Below are 23,961 nucleotides of genomic sequence, written 5' to 3'. Positions count from 1 at the left end.
TGGACGGGAAAAGTGCAGACTCTTGGGCTCCATAATGGGGTAGGGATGGAGAAGGTATTTTAAAAGCCAGGCTTAGTGGGGAAATAAAAACTAAAGCAGACCCACCCAGAGAGCTATCTTACAACTATCTATTTATTTGAACTCAGGGGAGTATGGGACGGGCAGCGTTGAGTGCATCTTAGAAAATCCAGGCGGGAGGCTGCGGTCAGGGGAACCTACGGGCCCGGTGCTCTGAAGACCTGGGCTGCCGGAACCGGCTTGATGGTGTCTTTCTCTGTTCTCCTCCCCACAGTCGAACAAAGTACCAGTGGTGCAGCACCCTCACCATGTCCACCCCCTCACGCCTCTTATCACGTACAGCAATGAACACTTCACGCCGGGAAACCCACCTCCACACTTACCAGCCGACGTAGACCCCAAAACAGGTAGGCTATGGGCTTGGGAGCCAAGGTAGAGCGCTGGTCCTGGGGTTCTGGGGAATCTGTTGAGGCCTCCACAGGAACCCCAGGGGCCGAGCTGTAGGGGACTGGGTGGGAACGGTGCGGGGGGGCGTGTTGCTTTTCTGGGTGTTGAAAAGGAAGCTCTTCGGGGTGATTGAGGCCTGGTGTGGGAGTGGTTTTCCACTCCCTTTGGAGAAGTTCATTTGCAGTGTGAAATCTTGGGAACCCAGCTCTGAGTCCTCAGTATGTTTCAGGAGTGGCTTTTAACTCTAAGAGCCTCAGACAGACCTGGATGCAGGAATCATATTGAAGGCATTTCTTGGGTTCCTCCTCAGCTTCCTAGGAAGATGAGACAGCATGACTTTCCAAACCTCGGCTCCCTCGCTGGCTAAGAGGCTCCAGTCACTACTTGACAATGGCTTGTTGGTATAGCCTCAAAAAGCCACTGGATTCTGCATTTTCTTTGCTAATTTATTTAACTTCTTTGTCCCCTACAATATTCTAGGTATTGTTGAGCCCATTTTACAGATGTGAATACTGAAGCCCAGGCAGGTTGCTTCATTTCTTCATAGAACAACCAATGGGTGTCTGGGAGAAGTTGCCATGCTTTTCAGTGTCCCTTTTGTTGTTGTTGTTTTGAAACAGAGTCTTGCTCTGACATCCAGGCTGGAGTGCCGTGGAGCGATTTTGGCTCCCTGCGACCTCTGCCTCCCAGTTTTAAACAATTCTCCTGCCTGAGCCTCCCAAGTAGCTGAGACTACAGGCATGTGCCACCATACCTAGCTAATTTTTGTATTTTTAGTAGAGACAGGGTTTCACCATGTTGGCCAGGCTGGTCTCGAACTTTTGACCGCCTCGGTCTCCCAAAGTGCTGGGATTACAGGCATAAGCCACCACACCCAACCCAGCATCCCCCCCCCCCTTTTTTTTTTTTTTTTGAGACGGAGTCTTGCTTTGTCGCCCAGGCTAGAGTGCAGTGGCCAGATCTCAGCTCACTGCAACCTCCACCTCCTGGGTTCACGCCATTCTCCTGCCTCAGCCTCCCGAGTAGCTGGGACCACAGGCACCCGCCACCTTGCCCGGCTAATTTTTTGTATTTTTAGTAGAGACGGGGTTTCACCGTGTTAGCCAGGATGGTCTCGATCTCCTGACCTCGTGATCCGCCCGTCTCGGCCTCCCAAAGTGCTGGGATTACAGGCTTGAGCCACCGCGCCCGGCCAGCCAGCATCCCCTTTTTATCCCAGTTGTTCATTGACTGCTTTTTTCCCAAAGAGGAGAAGGAGAGAAGGTGGGGTTACTTTTAGTTATCCTTCAGCAAGATCTAAATCAGGCAGGCAGCCCCAGCTCCTGGCGGGGTGGTCTTGGGAGAACAGGTAAGCTTAGTGTGTGTCTTTCAGGCTACCCAGTGTGTTGGTAGGAGTTTCCCTTCCCAGCTCAGTAATTGAAAGGATGGGTTTAAGTCGGTGATCACGCATCACTTCGTTAGAGGGGACTGGTAATGTTGGGGTAGGTAGGCTGCCTGGTTAGGCGGCCTTCACTGCCCCTGAAAGAAGCCACACATGAGCTGGGTTTTACTGGTCTCTGAGCCCCTTTGTGCTGGTGCAGGACTGAGCCTGGCGCTTGGATGCCTGGATGCCTGGCGGCCTCCTCCAGCCGGCCCCAGGCTCCACCAGTGAATGGCAGCGTCAACGTCTCATTTAAATAATGGTAGTACAGGGAATAGCTTTTAAATGGTTATCGTAAAACATATGATTAACGTCTGTGGACTGTTTACTTTTCCTCTGCGAACATTCTTTCAAGTGTGCAAATGGCTCGGTGTAGGGTCCAAGCCCAGCTAATCTGTTTGGTTTTTGTAATAGAGAGAAAGCAATGTCTGCATGAAAATGTCACCCAGGGAGACTTAATTTACAGATTAAAAGCTTCCTGAATGAATTTTTTAAAAAATGAAGTCGTTTTCATCCACGAACATGCAGTCCGTTCCCTCCTTTACTCTGTTTTAATTCTGTGGTATTGTGCCTTTTGCCTCCCACTTCAGCGGCACAGATCAGTTCTTCTCTGTCAGAGTCGACTGCAGGATGTGCTCCTGTGGAACTGGCAGGCATGCGGTGGCAGGTACTTGCAGAATCCACTCATGTGTGCCTTATGAAGCTCTTAGCCCCTGCAGCACACAAGGTGCCCATTCAGCAGATGGGCTTAATCCCCACAGGCGACTCTGTCCTCTAGTGGATGAAGTTCCAGAATGGAGTACACAAGCGTCCAACACCTCCTTGTCTGTTCAGCTCTGGTTCTACCTTGGATAGGATGCCACATGGCATTTGATCAGTTTCTCCAGCTCATCCAAATAGAGGCGGAGACATTTTAGAGGAGTCACCATTTTTGAAAAAAAAGCAAGGATAGTAACCTTTTGAATGCCACAGCTCAAAAAGTCTGTTAGAAATCAGAGGAGTAACTTTCGTGCAGGTAAGGCATGAAACTCCGCAGGGCAAAGGGCCAGTGTTGTAAGAGCAACAGGGATTACCATTGCTTCATTCCCCACCAGCTGCCGAGCCTTTTTGAGGTTGTTCCTTTTCAACTTGAAACAATCACACCAGTCACGTGAGGCAGAAAGACCCAAGATGGCATATTCTGAGTCTACCCACTATCCCAGTCTGTTTCGAAGGAGATAAACTAATTTTTCAAACTGAGGCTAAGAGAAAAATGAGATGAAACCTACCAACAACTCTTAGGGTTTATAATCACAAATGAACCTTGTGTTAGGATTCCAGAAGAGATGCCTGTCTTCCTCCTCTTTCCCTGTCCCCCTCCCCTAACGGGTTGCTCTTTCCTTCTCTCCCTCCTTTGTACCTAAAATGCTGCTTCTTCCCTCAGGAATCCCACGGCCTCCGCACCCTCCAGATATATCCCCGTATTACCCGCTATCGCCTGGCACCGTAGGACAAATCCCCCATCCGCTAGGATGGTTAGTACCACAGTAAGGAGTTCCATTTTTTAATTTCCTTTTTGTTTCTTACACGGGCATGCTTATTTTTTATTCTGTGCGTGTGTGTGTGTGTGTGTGTGTGTGTGTGTGTATTAGAAGCCAGGGTTGGGGAGGGGGCTGTGGGAGGGTACAGGAAAGGTGTTGCTGAGGTGTCCTGTGGGAATACAGGCAAATCCATAGCCATTCAGGTGGATTATGTAGGAAAAGAGTTATTGGCACTTAGCATTTCGAGACCATGGTCCCCAAAGGCTCTGTGGACAGAGGTGCCCTGAAGATCCTTTGGGAATTGCAGAAGACTCCTGGGACTTCCACCCCATGAAGCTGATCATGGCCGCTGTACTGTTGGCTGTCCAAACTGCAATCATGTCATTGGGTTGAGGCTCTCGAGTCCTCCCTTTTAGGTGTTACATATTTGAGGGCACAGAAGCGGGAGCAAGAACTGCCTTGTTTTGAAATCCAGGGTTGGGATTAGGGCATGTTCTCGTATGATTCCAGGACACCCCACCTCATGCTGAGCATTACTCCCAAGTTGACAACAGCAGTGGAAAGTTTTGTCTGTTGAGAAGCTCCTTGGGACTGAATCAGCATCTCTCTGAGAGTCTTTGCACGTTGAATGACTGTGAACAGTGGGAATAATGGGGCAGTTGGAACTGTCACTGTAGCATGTGGGGCCTTCGTAAGCATCAGTCCTAGTTCCTGGCAGTGCCAGATTATTTGACTGTCTTTTGCAACTTAAAAAAACTGTGTTTTAAATTCAGAGTAGAAAGGCCTTTGATGCATTAGCATACTGTGGCGGGTTGTGTGTATGTGTGTTTTTGCATGAGCACGTGTGTAATATGTGTTTCGTGATTGTTTCTGTGGATATATTTCTGCTTGTTTGTCAGTGATCTGAACAACACAGGACAATACATTGAATGCTAAAAGGAATAAATCCTGGTAAAACTCAGGTTTGAGTCTTAGGGAAGATGGCCTTACAAAGCCTTAAGGAAGGTAACATTTTGGTGTGGCTTACCCCACAATTCTACCTGTATTTTTGTTTGTTTGTTTGTTTTTGTTTTTGTTTTTGTTTTAAAAAAACAGATTGCATTATGTAGTAGCTATACCAAATACCAACCCTGGGTGTAGTTTCTGTTTCTTTGTCTTGCCTTATTTTTATTGGGAGGGTAGACAGGAACATGAGCTTGTGACCCATTTCTTCTAAATAGATGGGGCCAACCCTCAAATAGTTCTCAGTGATCATTTGCCCCATTCAGCTGATGGGGAGATATTTGAAGGCTAGATAAAAAGGAATAGCCAACTCAGACAACCCTCTGTCAGAAAAAGTTGTGTGTCTTTCATGAGGATGCTATTTTGCATGTTGCTGTATTTTTTAATTATTGTAATGAGGTGTGATTGTCTATTGGTTACCCACAATTCTTCTTGGGGACTCTCCCCCCGGTAACTCTTGTCAACACTTGTTAATTTGACAAAAGGCTACAAATTAAGCTCTGTTAATTTAATGTTTTCTCACCGAGATCTAAATACCGAAAGAGGCCCAAAGCGCAACTGAAGTCCTTTGATTCACTGTACTTTATTTTGGTATAAATTTACATTCATTATTGTTTTCCTTTGGATGTGTAGCCCTCAATTAGTGTGATGGCTCCATTAAAGCAAGCGAGACTTCGCCTTTAATTATTACAACAAAACACCTAGTTTCAGCTTGGGGAGAGGGTCTCTATTGACATAAGCAGAGGTTATAAAATTTAATTAGCCATTCCTATCAGATTTATGGCATTCAAATTGTTCTGTGTTTCTTCCCTTTGATCCTTCCTGTACAATCCCCAAGATTTTTGTTCTGATCAAATGAGAATAAAGCTTACTGTGCAGAGAGAACTTTTCCCTTTTCTTCTTTTTCTTGTCCCCACCCCCACCCTTGTTTCAAGTCTCTTACTTTGTACCCCTTCTTTGTAGGCAAGGTCAACCAGTGTACCCAATCACGACAGGAGGATTCAGACACCCCTACCCCACAGCTCTGACTGTCAATGCTTCCATGTCCAGGTGAGTTCCAAGAACCGGGGCCTTCATCCAAGGCCATGGGTGACTTCCCAGGAAGTTCTCTAGATGGCCACCAGGCCACCCAGGGACCACGGCTACATGTAGTTCTATTAGTGTAAAGCCAATGTGACATTAGACTGTACTCCCAGAAAATCCTGAAAAATTGCCCTGAAATTCCAAGGTAAGTGATGTCTTTCTGGGTAAAATTTTTGAGTCGCTCAGTTGAACAATGTATTTTAAAGAATTAAGAAGGCAAGGGAGAAACAGGACCGAAGCTTTTAAAAATGCCATTTCTCTGTTGTCCTGTCCTCAGCAAGAAAGGTAGCGGTGAAGGTAGTTTTATTATTATACCAAGAAGAGTTCGAATAAAGATTATTGGTGTTTTCAAAGCTCAGACTCTGATTCCAAGTCAACAAGAAAGCATCCGCCTCCTCCCCTCGAAGGTAGCACTGTCCAACAGAAGTATAGTGTGAGCCACAGAGGGAATTTTAGATTTCGTAGTAGCTGTGTTTTTAAAAAAGGTTTTTTTTGTTTTTTTTTTTTAAAAAAGATAAAATTATTTTTAATGACATGTTTTTATTCAATACAATATAGCCAAAATATTATCATTTTAACATGCTATCCCTGGACAACAACTATTAATAAGATGTTATGTTCTTTTTTGTACTGAGCTTTGGTACAAAATCTGATGTGTATCTTATACACACAGCACTTCTCAGTTTAGACTGGCCACATTTCAAATATTCAGTAGCCACACGTGGTTGGTGCGTATCATAGTGGTCTGTGCAGCTCTAAGTCTTTGAAAGTTAAAAAAAAAAATCATGTGTGTGTGTGCTGTACATTCATATATATTTGTATTTCAGCATAGAAATATATTTACAAGATACACTCCTATCCCCATGTTCTTTTCCTCCCTCTGATTAATTCTGGCTAATTTTTCAGTGACTGCTAGTTTATTTACAAACTGGTTGGCAGCAGTATGTTTAAGTAGTCGCTAATTGTTTCTAATGATAGTTTTATTTTCTGTTCATCTGATTTTCAGTCAAGTTAATTAAATCGGTGGAGGTTTAGACTTTGCTGATGGTCTGAAATCACCAACCCATTCTGATGATGGCACATAATGAAATTAGCATGCGTTACATGGCAGGGATGCTGTCCCCAGCTTCTTTCCCCAATCCCTGCGGCCAACATGTCAAGCCAAGACCAGAGAAGGGCCTGGAAAGACAGGTCAAGATGCTGCTTTTCCTACTTACGAAACAGTAATTTTGGCAGTGACAGAGAGTTACATTCATTAAGAAAAACAAACTGTGGCATATCTAGCATCGGTAACTATGCCATGGATATCGCAGTTGAAAAGATCAATTTTCTACCTGCGATATATCATCAAAATTTCAAAATCCATGCCAGTATTAGTTAGGCAGGAAAACGCTCGTGTGTTCTCTGGCCTGGAGAGAAGAGGAAGCATACGCTTAGTAAATAGTGTCATCACAGCTTCGCAAAGCATGGGAATGAATAGGGGGTCTCCCAGGTGGAGAGCACCCAGGGACCACGGCTACATGTAGTTCTGTTAGTGCAGCAGCTTATAATCCACAGCTCCTCTTCCCACCTTGCCAGCATTTGTATATTGCACCTGGTTCTTTTTCATGTTTGTTTATTTGGTGCATTCCGGAGGTTAAAAGTGGTAAAGTAATTGTAGGATAGGGATTGGGGTTAAGCTGATCGATTGAATTATCATTAGGAGGTTAGTCGATGATTTATAGGTGGGCAGGGGGTGGAGGAAAGGAAGGGAACGTCAGGAAGAAAGGTTAGGGCCTCAAGGTGCAGGGAGAGGCGGCCGATTCCCCAGGTAGACCAAATGAAAGATAGCTAGTTAAAAAGCGTATACAGCAAATTAAATACATTATTGTGGTAATGGGGCGACAGAAGTATAGGTCTATTATACTTATGGCAGTTATAGCAAATGTAGGCAGCTTGCCCTGTTCCAGAACATCCTTTGATATTCATTCTATTCGGCAGTGGGGCCAGGACTTCTCAGAATTAAGTGATGGGTCATTATACTTTAAACACCATGGAGAAGCCTAGATTGGCAATTAAACAGCTCTTGCTGACACTCACTTGTGCCACCCTGTGACCCCCTTTAGATTGAGATGTTGGAGCTCCGGGCCCTCAGCCCGCTAAATTGGTGCAAGGCTCTTCTCCTGACGAGAGCCGGCTCTGAAATCTGCCGGCTTCAAAGGGAGCGAGATCATGTATAAACCATAATGTGGGTGCACCGTGGCTCACAAAAAATAAGGCAGGAAGAGATGAAATGTTACAAGTGCAAGGGGGAAAATGAGAGAATAATGACAAACCTAATGCAACTCAAAGCAGGATTGTTGCACAGGAAAATGCATCCTACTGCTTGTGCATAAAATCAAGGCCGGCAGATGACATCCGGTTAACAGAAACGTGTCAACAGTGAAGTAAAGTGAGAGTGAGTAAGAGAGAAGCCCCTGAGACAGCCAGAAACAAAAATTAGTTGTTCTTAACAAGTTAAGGTTCATCATTATATTCTGGCTTGGAGCCATGAAAGCAGACGGGGGTATATAATGAGCTGCTTAGAATTTTTAGGGTGTTTATTGCATTTCATGAAATAGTTCTCTGCAGAAAGGAATTTCTTAAGCAAAGGTATATGTATACAGCCCACATCCATGTTCACACACGGTCTCTTTCTGTGCTGAACATTTTTCAGATACGGGAATATACGTGTAGGTATGGGAACTTAGAAATGTGTCTTCTTCATGGCTGCATTGGAAGTTTGCACCCCAAAATGTACTCAGATTGTGGCGTCTTCCCATGGTATTTGGTGTATGTACACACACGTACACATACACACTCACACACGCAGCCTTGTTCTCTCTCCCCCTCCCTCTCCCTCGCACGTCTGTACACATATTCTCATTCTGCACGAAGGGAACATATGTATTTGAGGAATGTCAGGCCTTTAAAATTCACAGTAAAAGCTGCCACCCACCACTTCACCCAAGGGTTTCCAAGAACACATGTTCTTAGCTTCTGTTTCCTCTGAGGCCTTCAAGCAGTGGGAAGGAACAGGGTGTCACTTGGAGCCCAAGTGTCTCCCAAGGGCTCTGCTTTTTTTGTTTTTCACATTATTTTGAGGGGAAGGGGATGAAGGTTGTTAGCTTGTTTGTTTCCTTACATTTTCCTTCTCTCTCTCTTTTTTTGATACATTCAAAGGACTTGTATGGTTGTTATTTTTAAAGTCATGTCTTGCAGTCTTCACCACTGGCTTAAATTTGTAAAGGCAGTGGCAGGAGAGGCCACATCAGGGTGGGATTTTTGAGTGAAATGTCTACTGTGGCTTGGGCCTTCTTCACGAATCAGCATTGTTCATTAACTTTCCTTCCTCTGTTGATCTGTGTAGATTCAGTTAGTACTTTAATCATTTTATTATTTTTCAAATTAACGTTTGTTACCTTATTTTGGCTGAATGGAAACTATCTCTAGCCCACTTCTGGAAGAAACTTTGTAAATAAATACGGAATCCTTTTGAGAGAATTGTTGTGATAGATCCTCATTAGGCAGGCCCTCTAGTTCCCACCAGAACTGGCTTTGTGAAAAGCAGGTTATTATTCCTTGGGTAGTACGTTGGACTGTTTTGGTTTGGACTTACTAAGAAAGCAACAGTTGCTATGATCTTCATCTGAACACCTTCCCATCTGCTCACTTGAATCACCTTGCCAGGTTGGAGCAGGAGGCTGCCATTTTGTTTTCTTTTGGGATTCTGCCCTCTCCCTCACTACTTTTTTCTATAGTAGGATATGTTGCTTGAAGAGGGGTGAGTCTTCCAACCCAGTACAAATCATGGTGACACAATGCAAAAGAGAAAATGAGAAGGGTGTTTGATCCAGTTGTCAGTTTGCAGATGGGCCAAGAATAGATTGAAATTAGCTCTCTCTGTCCTGGCTAATGTACTTGGTTGGGAAATGCCAACTCAGGCCCTAAAATGTGTCTTAGAGAACTGTCCAAAAAATGAGCAGCATGAGAGGAGAGCAAATAAACTATATCTTTCATTTATAATTTTGATAATCATTTAGGAGACTTCTTAATGATGCATAGACGACACATGAAGGAAAAGTGATACAGGAATCCTAAATTTTAGAGGAGAAAGAGCATACAAATCAGAATCAAAGCTTTGTTGTGTGTGTGCGCACGCACCTGTTCTTTCCTTTCCTTTTTTTTTTTTTTTTCTTTTTTCCCATAAAGGGATACAAACTTATTTAAAATGTCCATGACTTATGATGTGAACCAAATAGGAACTATTTGAATTTCCCCTGTCTTCCTGCCTCACTCTCTCCCATTGCTGTCAAATGATGGGCCACAGCACAAAAGAAAAATAAAAATTGTATTGCACTTCATCGACGGGATGAGGCCTAATGAGGCTTGCACAGCATTGTCAAAAATGTGTGTATATTTCAACCACGTTAATATTTTATTTAGCTGTCAATATACAACAAAAGATTTTACCTTTCATTTTAGAGCTGATTAGGACTTAGGAAATTGTCTTCTTAGATACCACTAATAATGCCTCAAAAAATAAGTGGACGTGTGATTTCTGGCAGGTAGTCCAAGCCCACTTTTCTGCCCAAGTACGTCAGTTAAATTTGTCTTTTGCTAAATATGTTAAAAATCATAATGTCTTATGTCAGTAGCAATAATGAAGGGGGAGATTGGCTTTAATGACATTATGAGAATCATTATGTTTAATTTATCGCTAATTAATGCTGACAGGTTTCATATGCCTCGCGTTGCTTTCATGTGAGTGTTACGTGCTGTTTTTTTTTTCTTCTTTTTAATTGTGTGTACACATCCCTCCTCATTCATTCATTTTGATTCTGACGATTTACACAGCTTTCTGTCTTCTAGGTTCCCTCCCCATATGGTCCCACCACATCATACGCTACACACGACGGGCATTCCGCATCCGGCCATAGTCACACCAACAGTCAAACAGGAATCTTCCCAGAGTGACGTCGGCTCACTCCATAGCTCGTAAGTGTTGCTGTTTTTCTCAATTCTTCGTTGCCGCAGTGTTCTGCAAGCCTGTTGCAGCTACTGGCTGGTGGCCTTCTCCCTAAGGTTGGCCTTGTTTAGTTTGACTCCAGCCAATACCCAGCCTGTGTGGGCTCTGCACTCCCTTACAAAGATAGAGAGAGTGCACAGTGGCAGAATCTCACTGCACCACCGCGGGTTAGAACAGAACTGTTTTTTGTGTGTGTACTTGGATACACTGGGATTGCAACCACTTCCCTGCCCCCTAACCCTGTACTTGAACATTTGGAGCTTTGTTCTGCAAGCAGGAGAAAACCCTGCCGAGGTGAAGACAGCAACCATGTGCTTTCCTCTGGCTTGGGAAAATTGTGTATTTGTGAAACTTGAGGAAGTGATTGCAAAATCCCTCCCTTCCCCCAACCCCTCCCCAAGCTATTTTCATTCCATTTTCCGGGGTACAGAAGACTAAAAACATGGTTTTTAATCCAAAACTGCAAGACTTGGGGGTTAGGAGACAAGGAGATACGCTCTCTGTCATGGAGGAAGTTGGACCACTACCTTGTTTATTGGGTTGTGTCTGTTTTGTCTATCTCCAGAAAGCATCAGGACTCCAAAAAGGAAGAAGAAAAGAAGAAGCCCCACATAAAGAAACCTCTTAATGCATTCATGTTGTATATGAAGGAAATGAGAGCAAAGGTCGTAGCTGAGTGCACGTTGAAAGAAAGCGCGGCCATCAACCAGATCCTTGGGCGGAGGGTAGGTGACGCCCTTCTCAGGGAGAAGTGGGGGGCGGGTGGTGAGGGACCAGAGTGCAGCAGGTCAGGTGGCAGAGTGTCTCTGTCCCCGTTTCTGTGGAGAATTCTTGCCCTTCAGCCACATTCTGAGTCCTCGAATGACCTTCATGGAGTCAGGACTGGTTATTCTGCACTCAGATAGCATTCAGAACAGTCACAGCCATACTCTTCCCCCACCCGCGAGAGTGAGTAAATGACAGAATGACATAGATAACAAATCACGTTTTGTCTAAATATTCCTGTTAGTGCCAGGACCCAGCAAACAGTCAGTATGTACAGATTATACCATTTCTGGATGGACTCAACCAAAAAAACAGCAGCATTTATTCCCTGACCTTGGCTTAGCGTGTGATGTTCTTTCATGCTTTTCTGTTTGTTCATGTCTTTCTCGTCTGCACCCCACATCCCCTCCAGTGGCACGCACTGTCCAGAGAAGAGCAAGCGAAATACTATGAGCTGGCCCGGAAGGAGCGACAGCTTCATATGCAGCTGTACCCCGGCTGGTCCGCGCGGGATAACTATGTAGGTGGATCATTTTCCTTAGGATAAGAGTCTGTAGAGCTGTGTTGTGCGTCTATATGGACAAAGAAAACAGGACCTGCCACTTGACTGGGGTGGGCCTCAGGAGCGTCCAGTCTGCCCACTTTGGGGACCAGTAGCATCTTCCTGGATCACTAACCTGCAGGGAGAGGCTTCCAGTATGGATGGTTCGATCAGCTCGCAGTCATTCTTCGGGGTGGAGAGAGGAGGCTGCAGTCCCATTGTTCCAGCTCAGGACCAATGAGGTTGATTTGGTGCTTGTCTACTTCCTAGAGGAGGCAAGGCTCTAGGATACACCCGGAGGACCTTATGTTCTGAATTAGGTTCCTCAGGCTCCTCAGCAGTGATCAGTGGTATGGCCTAGGGAAGACCAGTGGGTAGGTGTGGAGGAACAGAATTTAATTCCTCCCAGGTCTTTCAGCAGGCCCTTTACACTTAAGAAGGAAAAACAAAACTATTGCTTTGTGCCATGGTGCAGTAGAAGTTAGAAGCCTATTTCATCCTGAGACGAGCATGATGGGAATATCCCTGAAAGCAGCCAGAGGAAGTCAGCCTTTGGCAGGATGCATGGACTGACTCTGGGCCCAGCAGGGGCAGGGAAAGGTGTGCTATATGGTGTGTGTGATCCTGGGCTCTGTGTTGGCTACAGGATCTGCCTGGTCCTCTCTTGGGTTGTAGGAAACACCATGGTATGATTGTTTTTACTAATTGCAGTGGTTGTGACCCCACGATTCCTCTCCTCCCATGAGCACACTGTCTTCCAGAGACTTCTGTCACTTCTCACCATTGCTGGTTATCCCACATTTTGCCCAGTAACTCTGCTTTCCTCTCTTGGGGGATGAAATGCCTCTTGTTTTGCCTGATACTTTATTTCATGACATTTGGTTCCATGAAGGGATTTCAACATCCACTCTTAGGGGAAAACCAAAACTTGTCTTAAGGCCGGCACAGGCCTCTCATCCCCTTCCTGTCAATGTCTTGGAACCGTGGATGGTTACTTTTCCAGTTATTTTGACTCTCCCACTGGCATCGTCCGTGGTGAAGCAGCTCTACGTTTGGGGGTTGAGGTCATTAAATTATTACTGAACTGAGTGTGCACTTACTGTGCACAAGTTATTACAGGGATTCAGAGTTAAGTCGGACATCTTTACTCCCTCAGAACTTAGCATCCACCAGGAAATCACAAACATCTGCGGGCCTATGTGATCCTGAGGAGGAGCTGCTTCTGCTTGCTCTGATGAGTGATTTCAGGCCTCCTTCCTTTTTCTTCTCATACTTTTAAACCCGTGCTTGCAGTGCAGACGAGGGAGAAGGGAGGTGCCCCTGGCCATCTTTCTCGAGGCCCTGCCCCCCTAGCTTTCAGCGCTAGACTGTGCTCCTCCTGGGAGTTGAATCAGGAAGGAGTGCTGGCACCTCTTGGATGGCGCGTGTGTTCTAGTGAGACAGCCCTTGTCGCTGACAGACGGGCTTGCATGGGGTCTCCACTGCTTGGGACCTTTCTGTTTGTCCCCAGCATGTGTGCAGTGGGGAAGCCTTTCTTCTGGAGCTGAAAGGAAGAGGATGAGAAAGTGAATGCTCTCCCACAGGCTTGCTGTTCACCGCCACCTGACCCTGAGGTGGAGATTTCCAGCAGCAGGCAGGCTCCATAGCCTCCATGTACACAACCATATCATTTCAGGAAAGCTACTCTCCTGGTTTCGGGTCAGAAGTTCTTAGAGTTCATCTTGAGCTTCTACCTGCTACAGACCCAATTCTTTGAGTAATCTAGAATGATACCACAGAGCGGAATTCAGCTTCTCTGTAGAGATCATATCCCCAATGGACATTTTGGGTCATAGTAGGGCCTTCATGTACAGCTGTGCAGGGCGTGCACTGCACGACTCTAGAGTATGTCATTTACACTGGGGTCTATGTGAATGGTGCCCCCTGGAGTTGTGCAGGGTGAAATCTCTACAAAGGTACAAGGCAGACCGTGATAGCTTCAAAAGAATACCGTGTTTGACTTGCCTCAGAGTCGTTTAGAGAAAGTATTGCTCGAGGCTTTTGGTGACATACTTTCTGAGTTTCAGAAGGGCTGTGAGGCACTCAAAATGGCTTTAGCTCAGTTTTAAATTTGGAAGATGGTTTGGTATAATAAGGGAACTCCTGAGACGATTTGAGGTTTAGAGATCTGGATTTAGGGCTCTAGGAACTTTATCTCTTGTAAGAGGTACTTAGATTCCTATTACAATGACTCATTACACATGGGTGTGAACACACACACTCACACTCCTTCCTTTTATGCAATAGGGAACACTGGGACTAAGAACCGCAGCATTGAAGCTTTTATGGGTTTGAATGTGGTAGCAACTTACTAGTATTTTTTTTTTTTTTTTTTAAACTAACTTGACATGGGAGTTTCCATAAATTACTTTAGTCATTGTAAACGCCGAAAGGTTCTTCTGGAAAATATTTCCTGAGCTCACCTCATGCCTCTTTCACATTCCTGCTTTTTCAGCCAACTGGTAACGGAAGACTTTATGTCTCTTCCTTAGGAAAACAGAATTGAGTGAAAACAGTCACATTTGGGTTGTCAGACTTGGCACGTTCTCTAGAGACGAAGAGAAAAAACCCTTGAGTCCCACAGTAATATCTAAGCCCTGGGGCTATATTTGACATTGTTTCCTTTCTAACCCTCTACACTAGGTAAAGGATACAGGTCCCATGCCATTTGCTCACCTGAGTTTCTTTTCTTCCACCCCTATATTAGGCCCTTTCTTTCTTTTGTTACATTTAAGGGGGTAGTAGGGTGGCCACCTCCCTGGAGATGCATCTTCCTCTTCACTAAGCTTAGGGTTTATCCACTTTCCCATGTCTTCTTTTTATGAAAACACAGTCCCTGTCCTCCAGAAGTCTCTAGTCTAAATGAGAACTTCTTCAGTAGTCACCATCTCTATGCTGTATCCTAAAGGGACAGCTTCCTTGTGGGTAGAGGAATTTTCAGATGCCTCCACGGTATATTGCAAGGAACTGGAAATGGAGATGCTTTTTCACACGTGGCGGAGAAGCCCGTGTCTATGGGGATGCTGATACTCCATGAAGTTAAAACATTTCTGTGCCCGGTTTTTATGAATACTTCCGGCCCCTAAATGAACCGAAACTAGGCCCACCTGCCTGTTCCAGGACAGCCAGGTGGCACTTTGCCCCTCACGTGGGAGAGGCGCGGGCATGGAGATAGTCTGTTGCAGCCCCATGAGATGCCAGCTTCATGATAAAGCACGTGAAGTCCTTTTAAAAGAAATTGTACATGAAGGGACATAGCACGTTTCAATAAGAGCCCTGAACAGAAGTCCAAAACAAAGCTCCCAAGTGGCACAGGCCCCTTGACCTCATAGAAGAGAGAGGCCATTTCTACAACAGATGGCCCTCAGCCCTAGGGTGGAGCCTAAGCTTGGTGGCATCACCAAGCTTGAGGTTCTCCTGACAGAGCCTAACATGTTCTCGAGTTAGTTTCTTTCTTTTCTTTTCTTTTCTTTTCTTTTTTTTCTGAGACAGAGTCTTGTTCTGTCACCAGGGTGGAGTGCAGTAGCACAATCTCAGCTCACTGCAAGCTCCGCCTCCCGGGGTCACGCCATTCTCCTGCCTCAGCCTCCCCAGTAGCTGGGACTACAGGCATGTGCCACCAGGCCCAGAAAATTTTTTGTATTTTTAGTAGAGATGGGGTTTCACCATGTTGGCCAGGATGGTCTCGATATCTTTACCTTGTGATCCGCCCGCCTTGGCCTCCCCAAGTGCTGGGATTACAGGCGTGAGCCACCGCACCCAGACCTCAAGTTTCTTTCTACCTGTCATTGTCTTTTTCTCTTCTGAGTTGACATCAGCATATTGTGAGAAGCTTTAGGCGAAGGCAACTTTTAGCTGTTCTGAAACATACAGAAATGTATGCCAGGCAGCTGCTTCATCTGGGCAGGACTAGGAGGGGAGGGAGAACTAGTTCAATCTGGAATGAGGCAGTCACCCTCTCCTGAATTCCCCCCAGTCCCATTCCACATTTGCAACCTCGAGCAGACGGTCAGGATACCAAGAAGGATCAGGTTGGAGAATATGAAACACTCTATGCAGTTCATCCCCTAAACCCCTCACTAAAGGAGCTTCCTTGGAGGGCTAGGCATTAAACATGCAGGCAGCAGAGCTTTGTGGTTGAGGGTTTGGAGCCAAGACCACCTGAATTCTCTCCTGGCCCCACCACTTGCTAGACGTGTGACCCTGGCAAAGTTACCTAACTCCTCAGTGTTCTCCTCTGTGAAACTGGAATGGCGGTAATACCTGTTGAAAAGGATTGTTGTGAGGATTAAAATGAGTCCATCTGTGTAGCACACCTAGAATCATGCCTGGCACTTGGCATATGCTCAATACATGTACCCATTCTCGGGAGGAGTCGTATCCTCATTATGTCAGCTAGAAGAGAATTGAGGGAACGTCTTCTTTCTTACAGATGTCCACTCAGCAGGTTTTTGTTTGTTTGGTTTGTTTTCTTGTTTGTTTGTTTTTAAACAAAGTTTCACTCTTGTCGCCCAGGCTGGTGTGCAGTAGCATGATCTTGGCTCACTGCAACCTCCGCCTTCCGGGTTCAAGCGATTCTTCTGCCTCAGCCTCCCGAGTAGCTGGGGCTACAGGCATGCACCACCATGCCCGGCTAATTTTGTATTTTTAGTAGAGATGGGGGTTTTACTATGTTGGCCAGACTGCTCTTGAACTCCTGACCTCAGGTGATCCTCCCACCTTGGCCTCTCAAAGTGCCAGGCTTATAGGCATCAGCCACGGCTTCCAGCCCACTCAGCAGTTGTGAAAGGAGCCCATATGATTCCTGGTCCTATTTCACCCTTTTTCCCCACATCTTTAATAACCAGCTCTAAGAGAAGCCCCTGCTAAAGCTTTCATTCTCTTGATTCAGAATGGGACCCTTTGGCATTCGTAAGTAAGAGCTGTGAGCAGGTCAGGCAGGGCAGGCCTTGAAGCTGGTGCAGCCATGACCACCTTCATGTGCTCCTCAAAGATGGGCTCTCAGACTGCTTGCAATGTCGTCATCGCACTCCTCTCCGAATCTTTGTCTTGCAGTCCCCCCTTCCCTTTTATGGATCAAATGCTATGGGTCAGGTTTGACAGTGGATATAGGTATATGAGAAATGAGAGCTTCCCTTCACCACCCGCCAGTCCCTTCTCTTCTTCCAAGAAGGGTGTGTCCCTCCAGCTGGGGTACAATGCAAGGGCATTTGGCTTGAAGCGGGGTTGGAGGTTGGACAAATACCGGGAGTTGATGTGGATGGAGATGGCAGTGTGGTCACTTCCTCCTGCCTACTCCTTCCAGGAGAAGAGCGCCCAGACACTCTTCTCATGTCTGTTTCTTGCAATAATTCCCTGTGTTTTGTCTGTTCATCTAGGGAAAGAAGAAGAAGAGGAAAAGGGACAAGCAGCCGGGAGAGACCAATGGTAAGTGACAATCATCAGGTTAGAGGAAGGAGCCGTAGCCTGAGGACCACCCTTTTATGTTAGGTTTCCATCTGGGGGAGGCAGGAGAAATTCAAGGCCAGGACATTGTGGGGGAACCCTTCTTAGCCAGCCTTTTTGTTTATGCATTTTAATTAATTGCTTCATGACTGCCCTTTTAAAGCTAGTAACATCCATTGTTGCATGAAAAGCACATTGTAATTCTAGTGGAATGTGTTTTAAAATAACTGCAAAGCCTATAACTGGAGAGCAAGCGGTAGGCATGCCTATGCCAGGATTTATACAGTCTGCTTATTTTGTATGTGCCTGAGAAGGAATGAGGAGGGGGCGGGGCTTAGGGGAGTAGGAGGGGGTGTGTGCGAGTGTTTGATATTAACTGGGCTGTTCCTGAATGTTCCGATGCATGCCTTTACAGTGGTAAATTACACCCATTTTAAATTAAGGAGGTTTGTCATTCTCTAGAAGAAATTAGAAATACTGCATAGGCAATCTCAGAGGTCCCTTGGAGAAGGCCAGGCTTTTACAAACAAACAAAACAAAAATTTTGAAGGCTTTGTATAATTTGTTCTTTTTTTTCAGAACACAGCGAATGTTTCCTAAATCCTTGCCTTTCACTTCCTCCGATTACAGGTGCTAATGTCATTTTGAGTCATTAAAATAGTTGATAAACTGTTTTTAAATTTTTCTTGCCATTATAGTTTTATTAACATTTAAACACGTATGACATTTGAACATTCTTTAAAGTGGCCATCAACACGGTTTCGTATGTTTCGGTAGATTTTTTTTTTTTCAGTTGCTTCTGTTTTTTTTTTTTAATTTAATTTCACCTTTGTTTTGTTTATTTATTTATTTTTCCCATAACAGTTGTTTAAGCAGTGATGACAGTGATTTAGAGTTGAACTAACTGTGCAAATTGAATATGCAGTATTTCTTTAAAAGAGACTGGTTAAAAAAAAAAAAATGGAAGGAATTCAGTAATAAACCTCCTTAATCTAATGGCATTTTTTTCATTGCTCCCACTAAGTTTTCTCACGCAAGCATGCATCCGCAGTATGATTATTTTTTCCTTTGCTTTTTTTTATTTTAGTTTTTTTCTTCCTTTTGCTTTTCTGCTCATAATTTGCAAATCCACTAGCATTTTACTGACTGTGCCTGCTTAAATGCCGCTATGAGCTTCTAACTAACTCCTAACAGCTCATTCACACAGCCTGTTTACCTTTATCTGTTCCTCTCTTAATAATTAATGAAAATAGATTTTAAAAGAAAAGACGAACATTCCAAAAGCTGCAATATCCCAGTACCACAACCCTTTTCTTTCTTTATTTCTTTCTATTTTGTTTCATTTTGTTCTGTTTTTATTTGTAATTTTTTTCTTTTTTTAAACTATTGTATTCTGAGAAGAAAAAAGCATGTTACAAACTTAATTCCCTCCTTCGCTTTATTTTCTTCTTTAAGAAAAAAAAATTGAGAGAAAAAAAGGGAAAGCAGAACTAAAAGAGGAAAAATACTTAAAAAGTTCTTCCGTGTCTAACTTCCCTTTGTCAGCTCGAACCAAATCTGAGAGACAGTCCTTAAAGAAGGGATACTGCAGCTTTATTTGCAACAGCTAATTTCAAAAGTTGAATAAGAATGTGATTTTTACCTTTTTTTTTTTAATTAAAGAAAGTTAAAAAACTAAAGTCAATATTTTGCAATTAGTAACCAGGTCATTGATTTATTCCCTTTTTTATTTTTATTTTTTTCTTATTTGTATCTTTCTCTTCCCCCCCTCCCTCCCTCTCTCTCTCTCTCTCTCTCTCTCTTTCTTTCTCTCTTTCTCTCTCTCTCCCTTTCTCCCACGTTCTCCTCCTCTGCTCGCTTCTCTCTTGAACTCATTCAGACCTGAGCGCTCCTAAGAAATGCCGAGCGCGCTTTGGCCTTGATCAACAGAATAACTGGTGCGGCCCTTGCAGGTGTGTATAGTTTTCCAGATTCGCTGTGCTGGTTTGCAGCTGGTCTATTCGATCCTCTCCCCCTTCTCTGGCCTGTTGCTTTGTAGCTCTGTGTGTGGATCTCAGGAGACACAGGGGAGTGGGACACTGCCAAGTGTATGGGCTCTATGAGGGATGTGCTTGTTCTCCTGCTGCTGCCAGCCAAAATGCCACTGTAAAACAGCATCACTCATGCCTCCTCGGGTCAGCGACAACAAACCTTAGCGCGCCCCCTCCCAGGCAATGTTACCTACCAACCCCCGTCCCTTCCTTGTGACAGCCCAGGATCGGAATCCTGGCCTAGGTAGAAGCAAATGACGTCACCTTCTCCCCTCCTCTTCTCTCTCTCTTTTTATTTATTTATTTTTTTCACTGTTGTTTTTTGGTTTCTGGTTGTTGTTTTGTGTGTGTGTGTTTTATTGTTTTATTTTATTTTTTTTTCTTTTGACTCATAGAAGTCCTTTCCTTTCATGTCCTTGGTGAGGGAAGATTATCAAGTAGAACCAACAAGGTGATAGAGAAGAAAAGGAAGCGGTAGCTGAGATTTCACATCCAACTGAGCACGACCCACCATTGTGTTGTATTTTTTGTGTTTACCTTATGCTAACAGATGCAAATACTCCAAAGAAGTGTCGGGCACTGTTCGGGCTTGACCGACAGACTTTATGGTGCAAACCGTGCAGGTATATTACCACTGCGAGGCCTTTGGGAAAATCAAAGCATTCTGTCCTTCCGGTACCTTAGCGTGATAATTTATTTTGACCTCATTCCCATCTACTTCCCCTCTGGCATCAATGACTAATGATCCTCATTCTTCAAAATTTCCTTCCTAATTTTATGCTGTTTCCTCTCCCCACTTTCTCTTTCTCTCTTTCCCCCCTGCTCTCGTCAGTAATATCCCTGGTGGCAGGACTGAGACCACAGCCTTAACAAACAAGGAGGGGCACTTATCTTTTTGCTTTGAAAGCCAGCATCCTGGAGCTGGCCCGGCCCTATGAGTGCCTCGGTGGCCTGGGTACTGAGCACAGAGAGCCACCATTTCCAAAGGTTTGAATGAGTTAACACTTGGCAGCAATTGCATTCCCGTGCACTTAGAGTCGAGACACATGGAGAAGGATTCTGGGGTAGGCTTCTTCTTTCCCTTTTTCTTTTTCCTTTTTGGTTGTTTTATGTTTAAAAAACCACATGTCTGTACAGAGGAGCTTGGTTAGCTGACATTGTTTTACAGTGCTGAAAAAGAAGCGTGGCATTGAACGGCATGCACCAGCTAAAGGGCTGCAAGCAGTGAGTCATGCAGTCTCAGACTGCAGCGTCCCTAGGCCTGCAGAATTAACAAAATATGTGTATATATATAGCACTGGTTCCAAAATGAATCAGAATAGCCCAGAGGTGTCCAAATTAAGCACCCATGTTCCACCTGCAGGTCTCCATCCAGCCTGCATTCTCAGGGAAAGTGTAGGTACTTCCTTCTTGGTGGAGGGATACCGACTAGCTCCTGTCTCATTTCTTTTCCTTTAATGACCACCTTTGGTTAAATTTGTTGTTTCTTTGTTCTGATACAAGCAGTCTTTGAATTTGGAATATTATGATGGTAGGTATTTCAACACCCCAAACACGCTTCCCTGTTTGTAGTGCCTCCCTCGTCACGTGTCCCTCCCCTTCATGACTTTGCCATGTGCTCCGTGTTTAGACGTTAGATCAGATGTGCATCCCATTACGTGCATGCCCACGAGTCTCCTGTGTCTCTTCCCCCCTTTTCTGATGCCAATATGAGAGATCGGTGAAGTGCCTCATGTTGACCCCAGCACATTAGAGGAGAGAGGGCCTGAGAGTCTTCCCTGAGAGGGAGCCACACAGACAGTCCTCTGCCCGTGGAATGAGGGATTTGGGGGCGAGTTGAGCACCCAGCAGGAGAAGAATTCCCAGGCATTCTGTGAGACGGGAGTGTTCACAGAGCTGACAAATGTCCCTTTGACACAGTCCTGGGGTCTTCTCTGCACAACAGAAAGGAGTTTTGTGACAAAGTTGATGGAGGAGGTTAGGTATTTAATTAGGACTAGCCAGGGAGGGCAGGGACTCTGTTGAGCAGTGAGTTTGTCAAAATTTTACTTGTACCAGGTGGGAAGATAACTAGCTGTGGAAGCCTGTTCTGAGATGCCCTGCCATGGCCAAATGACTGGTTAATCACAAGGGTCACTAAAAGAGAGGGTTTCTCGTGATGTGTAGAAATATACAACTGACACTATTGTGTGTGCCTCACAATAAGGCTGGTTCAGGTACCTGGTTTGTTTATTTTATTAATGGGGTGAGTGGTGGTTTATGAATCCTTTTTTTTTTATTTTGGAAGCAGTTGCTGCAAGTCAGACTTTTTGTTTCTTGAAGTTATTCCTAACATTGACCCAAACGTACGTCCCCCATTTGGACATAGCTTACACCTTGCTTACAGCCTGGGTGTATCTTCAGAGCCCAGAATTTTATTGATATATATAAAAAAAAAATCTGCCAACCTAAAACTTTTGTAGCTGCTTCCTGTTTGAGCAGCATGGTTTTCTAAAATGCATCTTGGAGGGGCTGTCAGTATGGCAGCATTTCTGCTGCAGATGCTGAGCTCCTGGTCCTAGGTGCCAGAGTTCCCCAGGTCCCCGTCTCCACCTGGTTTTCTTTCCAGTCTCAGCAGTGTTCAGACTTTCCTGGCAGATGTTTTTCTTCATTGGTGACTTTTCCATACCATGGAATGATGAGAAAATGCATTTCTGCTGTCTTTGAGGAGCGTTATTCCAAAACAGGATCGGGAAGAACCTTTAGTTTCCTTCTAGAATAAATAAGAAGCTAGAAAGGGGTTTTTAAGAGGCCACTCCTCTGAATTGAGATGAAGCCTAGGTTGGGGGTGCTAAGAGTATGGGTTACCTTCCCCCTTTTACTCAACTTTTCCTTTTAACGTGGCTGTGGCCACCCCTGGCTTGATGCTGAAACCCAAGGACAAAATGTACTTTAAAAAAAAAAAAAAAAAAAGGAAAAAAAAGAAAAGAAGTTGCCAACTGAGGCATTTTCTGACTTGTCAGAAATGTGTGTGCGTGCCAGCTGCCCTGTGCTCAGCCACCTTAGAAGACCTGTCGCTCTGTCGCCATAGTCTTCATGTCCCGTGTTGCAGATGCCCCTCCCATTCCTGTGATCTGGAAACTTCCACGTCATGAGGGTGGGAGGGGTGAGGAAAGTACCAGAACGCTCCTAGCCAATCAGGGCTCCTAGCTTGCCACACAAGGTTTCTAGTTTTATTTGACATTTGTGGACATTTTAACAAGATGCTGTTTTGAGCCCACCAAGTTGCTTTTCCCATCTTTTCACTCTGCCCTAATATAGCATGGAATGCTGCTTGGTGCCGTTCCCTTGTCTTCCTGGTTGTTCTCCCCGCTTCTTTCCTTCTCCCTTTCCTTTCCTCTCTCTGTTTTTCTCTGTTGCTTTCTCAGTTTTGCTTATGCCCCCCCCCACCTCCTTTCCTTCTCCCATTTTTAAAATGCATGGACATCTTAGTTTTTTGAGCATGTTTTGATCTGCAGGCAAAGGTGGTTTAAAACTGTGAGAGGCTTAATTATTTATCTTGGTTTCTGGGATGGAAGCAGAACCCATAGTCTGTTTACTCTCTCCCAGGGAGAAAAAGGAACCTTGCCAAATTGAGGGTGACAGGGGGTGGTGCTTGCTCCCCTAGAGTTCCTTCTGACCCAGAGGGAACAGACAGACACCTGAGGCCACTAGCCCCCATGAATCTCAGCCTCTGGGAGGCAGGGAGGACTGAGCATGCTCCCTTAAACCCCTCCCCTCCTTCCCTGCCTTCCTGCCATCTTGCTGAGTCCAAACCCCATGCACAGAGGGGCAGGATCAGACAGCTCTGGGACACAGACCGAGAGGAGGAACTCAGCACACCTTTCCTTTCCAAGGCCAGTGACATTGTCTGACAGTGGTTGCCTTCAAGCAGGCAGCATCTTGGTTGCTTCCAGCAGCAGAAAGCTGGCCAGCGCTTACACACGTGTTTCTGGTTGGAGTGTTATCAGCCATGGTTCTGACAATATTCTAGGGTCCTTAGATGAGCACACTTCCTGTATCTGCATTATTTTTATAGCATTAGTGAGGTTGATCCCCAGGCTCACCTTTCCTTACCAAATACCATCCCATCAGACTGGGATTAATGGGAGGAGAAGCTTTGAAGTCACATGCTCAATTTCTTGAGTTGATTTTCCCCGACCTCATCCTTTGATGCTAAGCAAGAAAGGCTCTGAAATTCTCATTCCTATTTCTTACATGAATGAGTAGTGAAGAGGGGAGTGGTTTTGGTGTAGGGCAAAATTAGTCTTTCTGGTTTAGACACGCACGATAACCCAAACCCAGGAAGGTCCATGCTGCGATTCCCTGGCACTTCTTCTTTGTTGTCACTTTGGTGACCGGCTTGTGCTGCACCCTCCATTGACTGGCCTCGGCACATTGACAAGGGCAAGATGCCCCTCCATCCATCCCATCCTCACCATCTCTCCTTCCAACCTTCTCACTATGGGGTGGGGGAGGGGAAAGCCCCAAATCTTAAAAAAAAATTAAAAAAAAATCAAGTTTGAATCTTAATTTAATCCACAACCTGCAGGCCATACAACCAGTTATTCTTGTTCCTTTGAATC

The 23,961-nt window shown here is 45.0% G+C and overlaps 1 protein-coding gene across 1 annotated transcript in view; it reads left to right on the top strand.

The window, feature by feature from the left end:
• The window catches only part of TCF7L2 (transcription factor 7-like 2 (T-cell specific, HMG-box)), a 220,612-nt gene that overhangs the window by 193,648 nt on the left and 3,003 nt on the right, over positions 1-23,961 (top strand). Inside the window, exons 6-13 of the mRNA XM_011927924.1 lie at positions 293-425; positions 3,309-3,411; positions 5,371-5,457; positions 10,381-10,506; positions 11,103-11,262; positions 11,715-11,822; positions 17,261-17,309; positions 19,908-19,980. Of these exons, the coding sequence (XP_011783314.1) occupies positions 293-425; positions 3,309-3,411; positions 5,371-5,457; positions 10,381-10,506; positions 11,103-11,262; positions 11,715-11,822; positions 17,261-17,309; positions 19,908-19,980 (839 nt within the window). The remainder of the gene's footprint in view (positions 1-292; positions 426-3,308; positions 3,412-5,370; positions 5,458-10,380; positions 10,507-11,102; positions 11,263-11,714; positions 11,823-17,260; positions 17,310-19,907; positions 19,981-23,961) is intronic.

The sequence above is a fragment of the Colobus angolensis genome, unplaced genomic scaffold, assembly GCF_000951035.1.
Source record: "Colobus angolensis palliatus isolate OR3802 unplaced genomic scaffold, Cang.pa_1.0 Scaffold75, whole genome shotgun sequence".
Classification (NCBI taxonomy): domain Eukaryota; kingdom Metazoa; phylum Chordata; class Mammalia; order Primates; family Cercopithecidae; genus Colobus; species Colobus angolensis.
The sequence above is the reverse complement of the archived record's forward strand: the minus strand, read 5'-3'. Positions and strand labels throughout refer to the sequence as shown.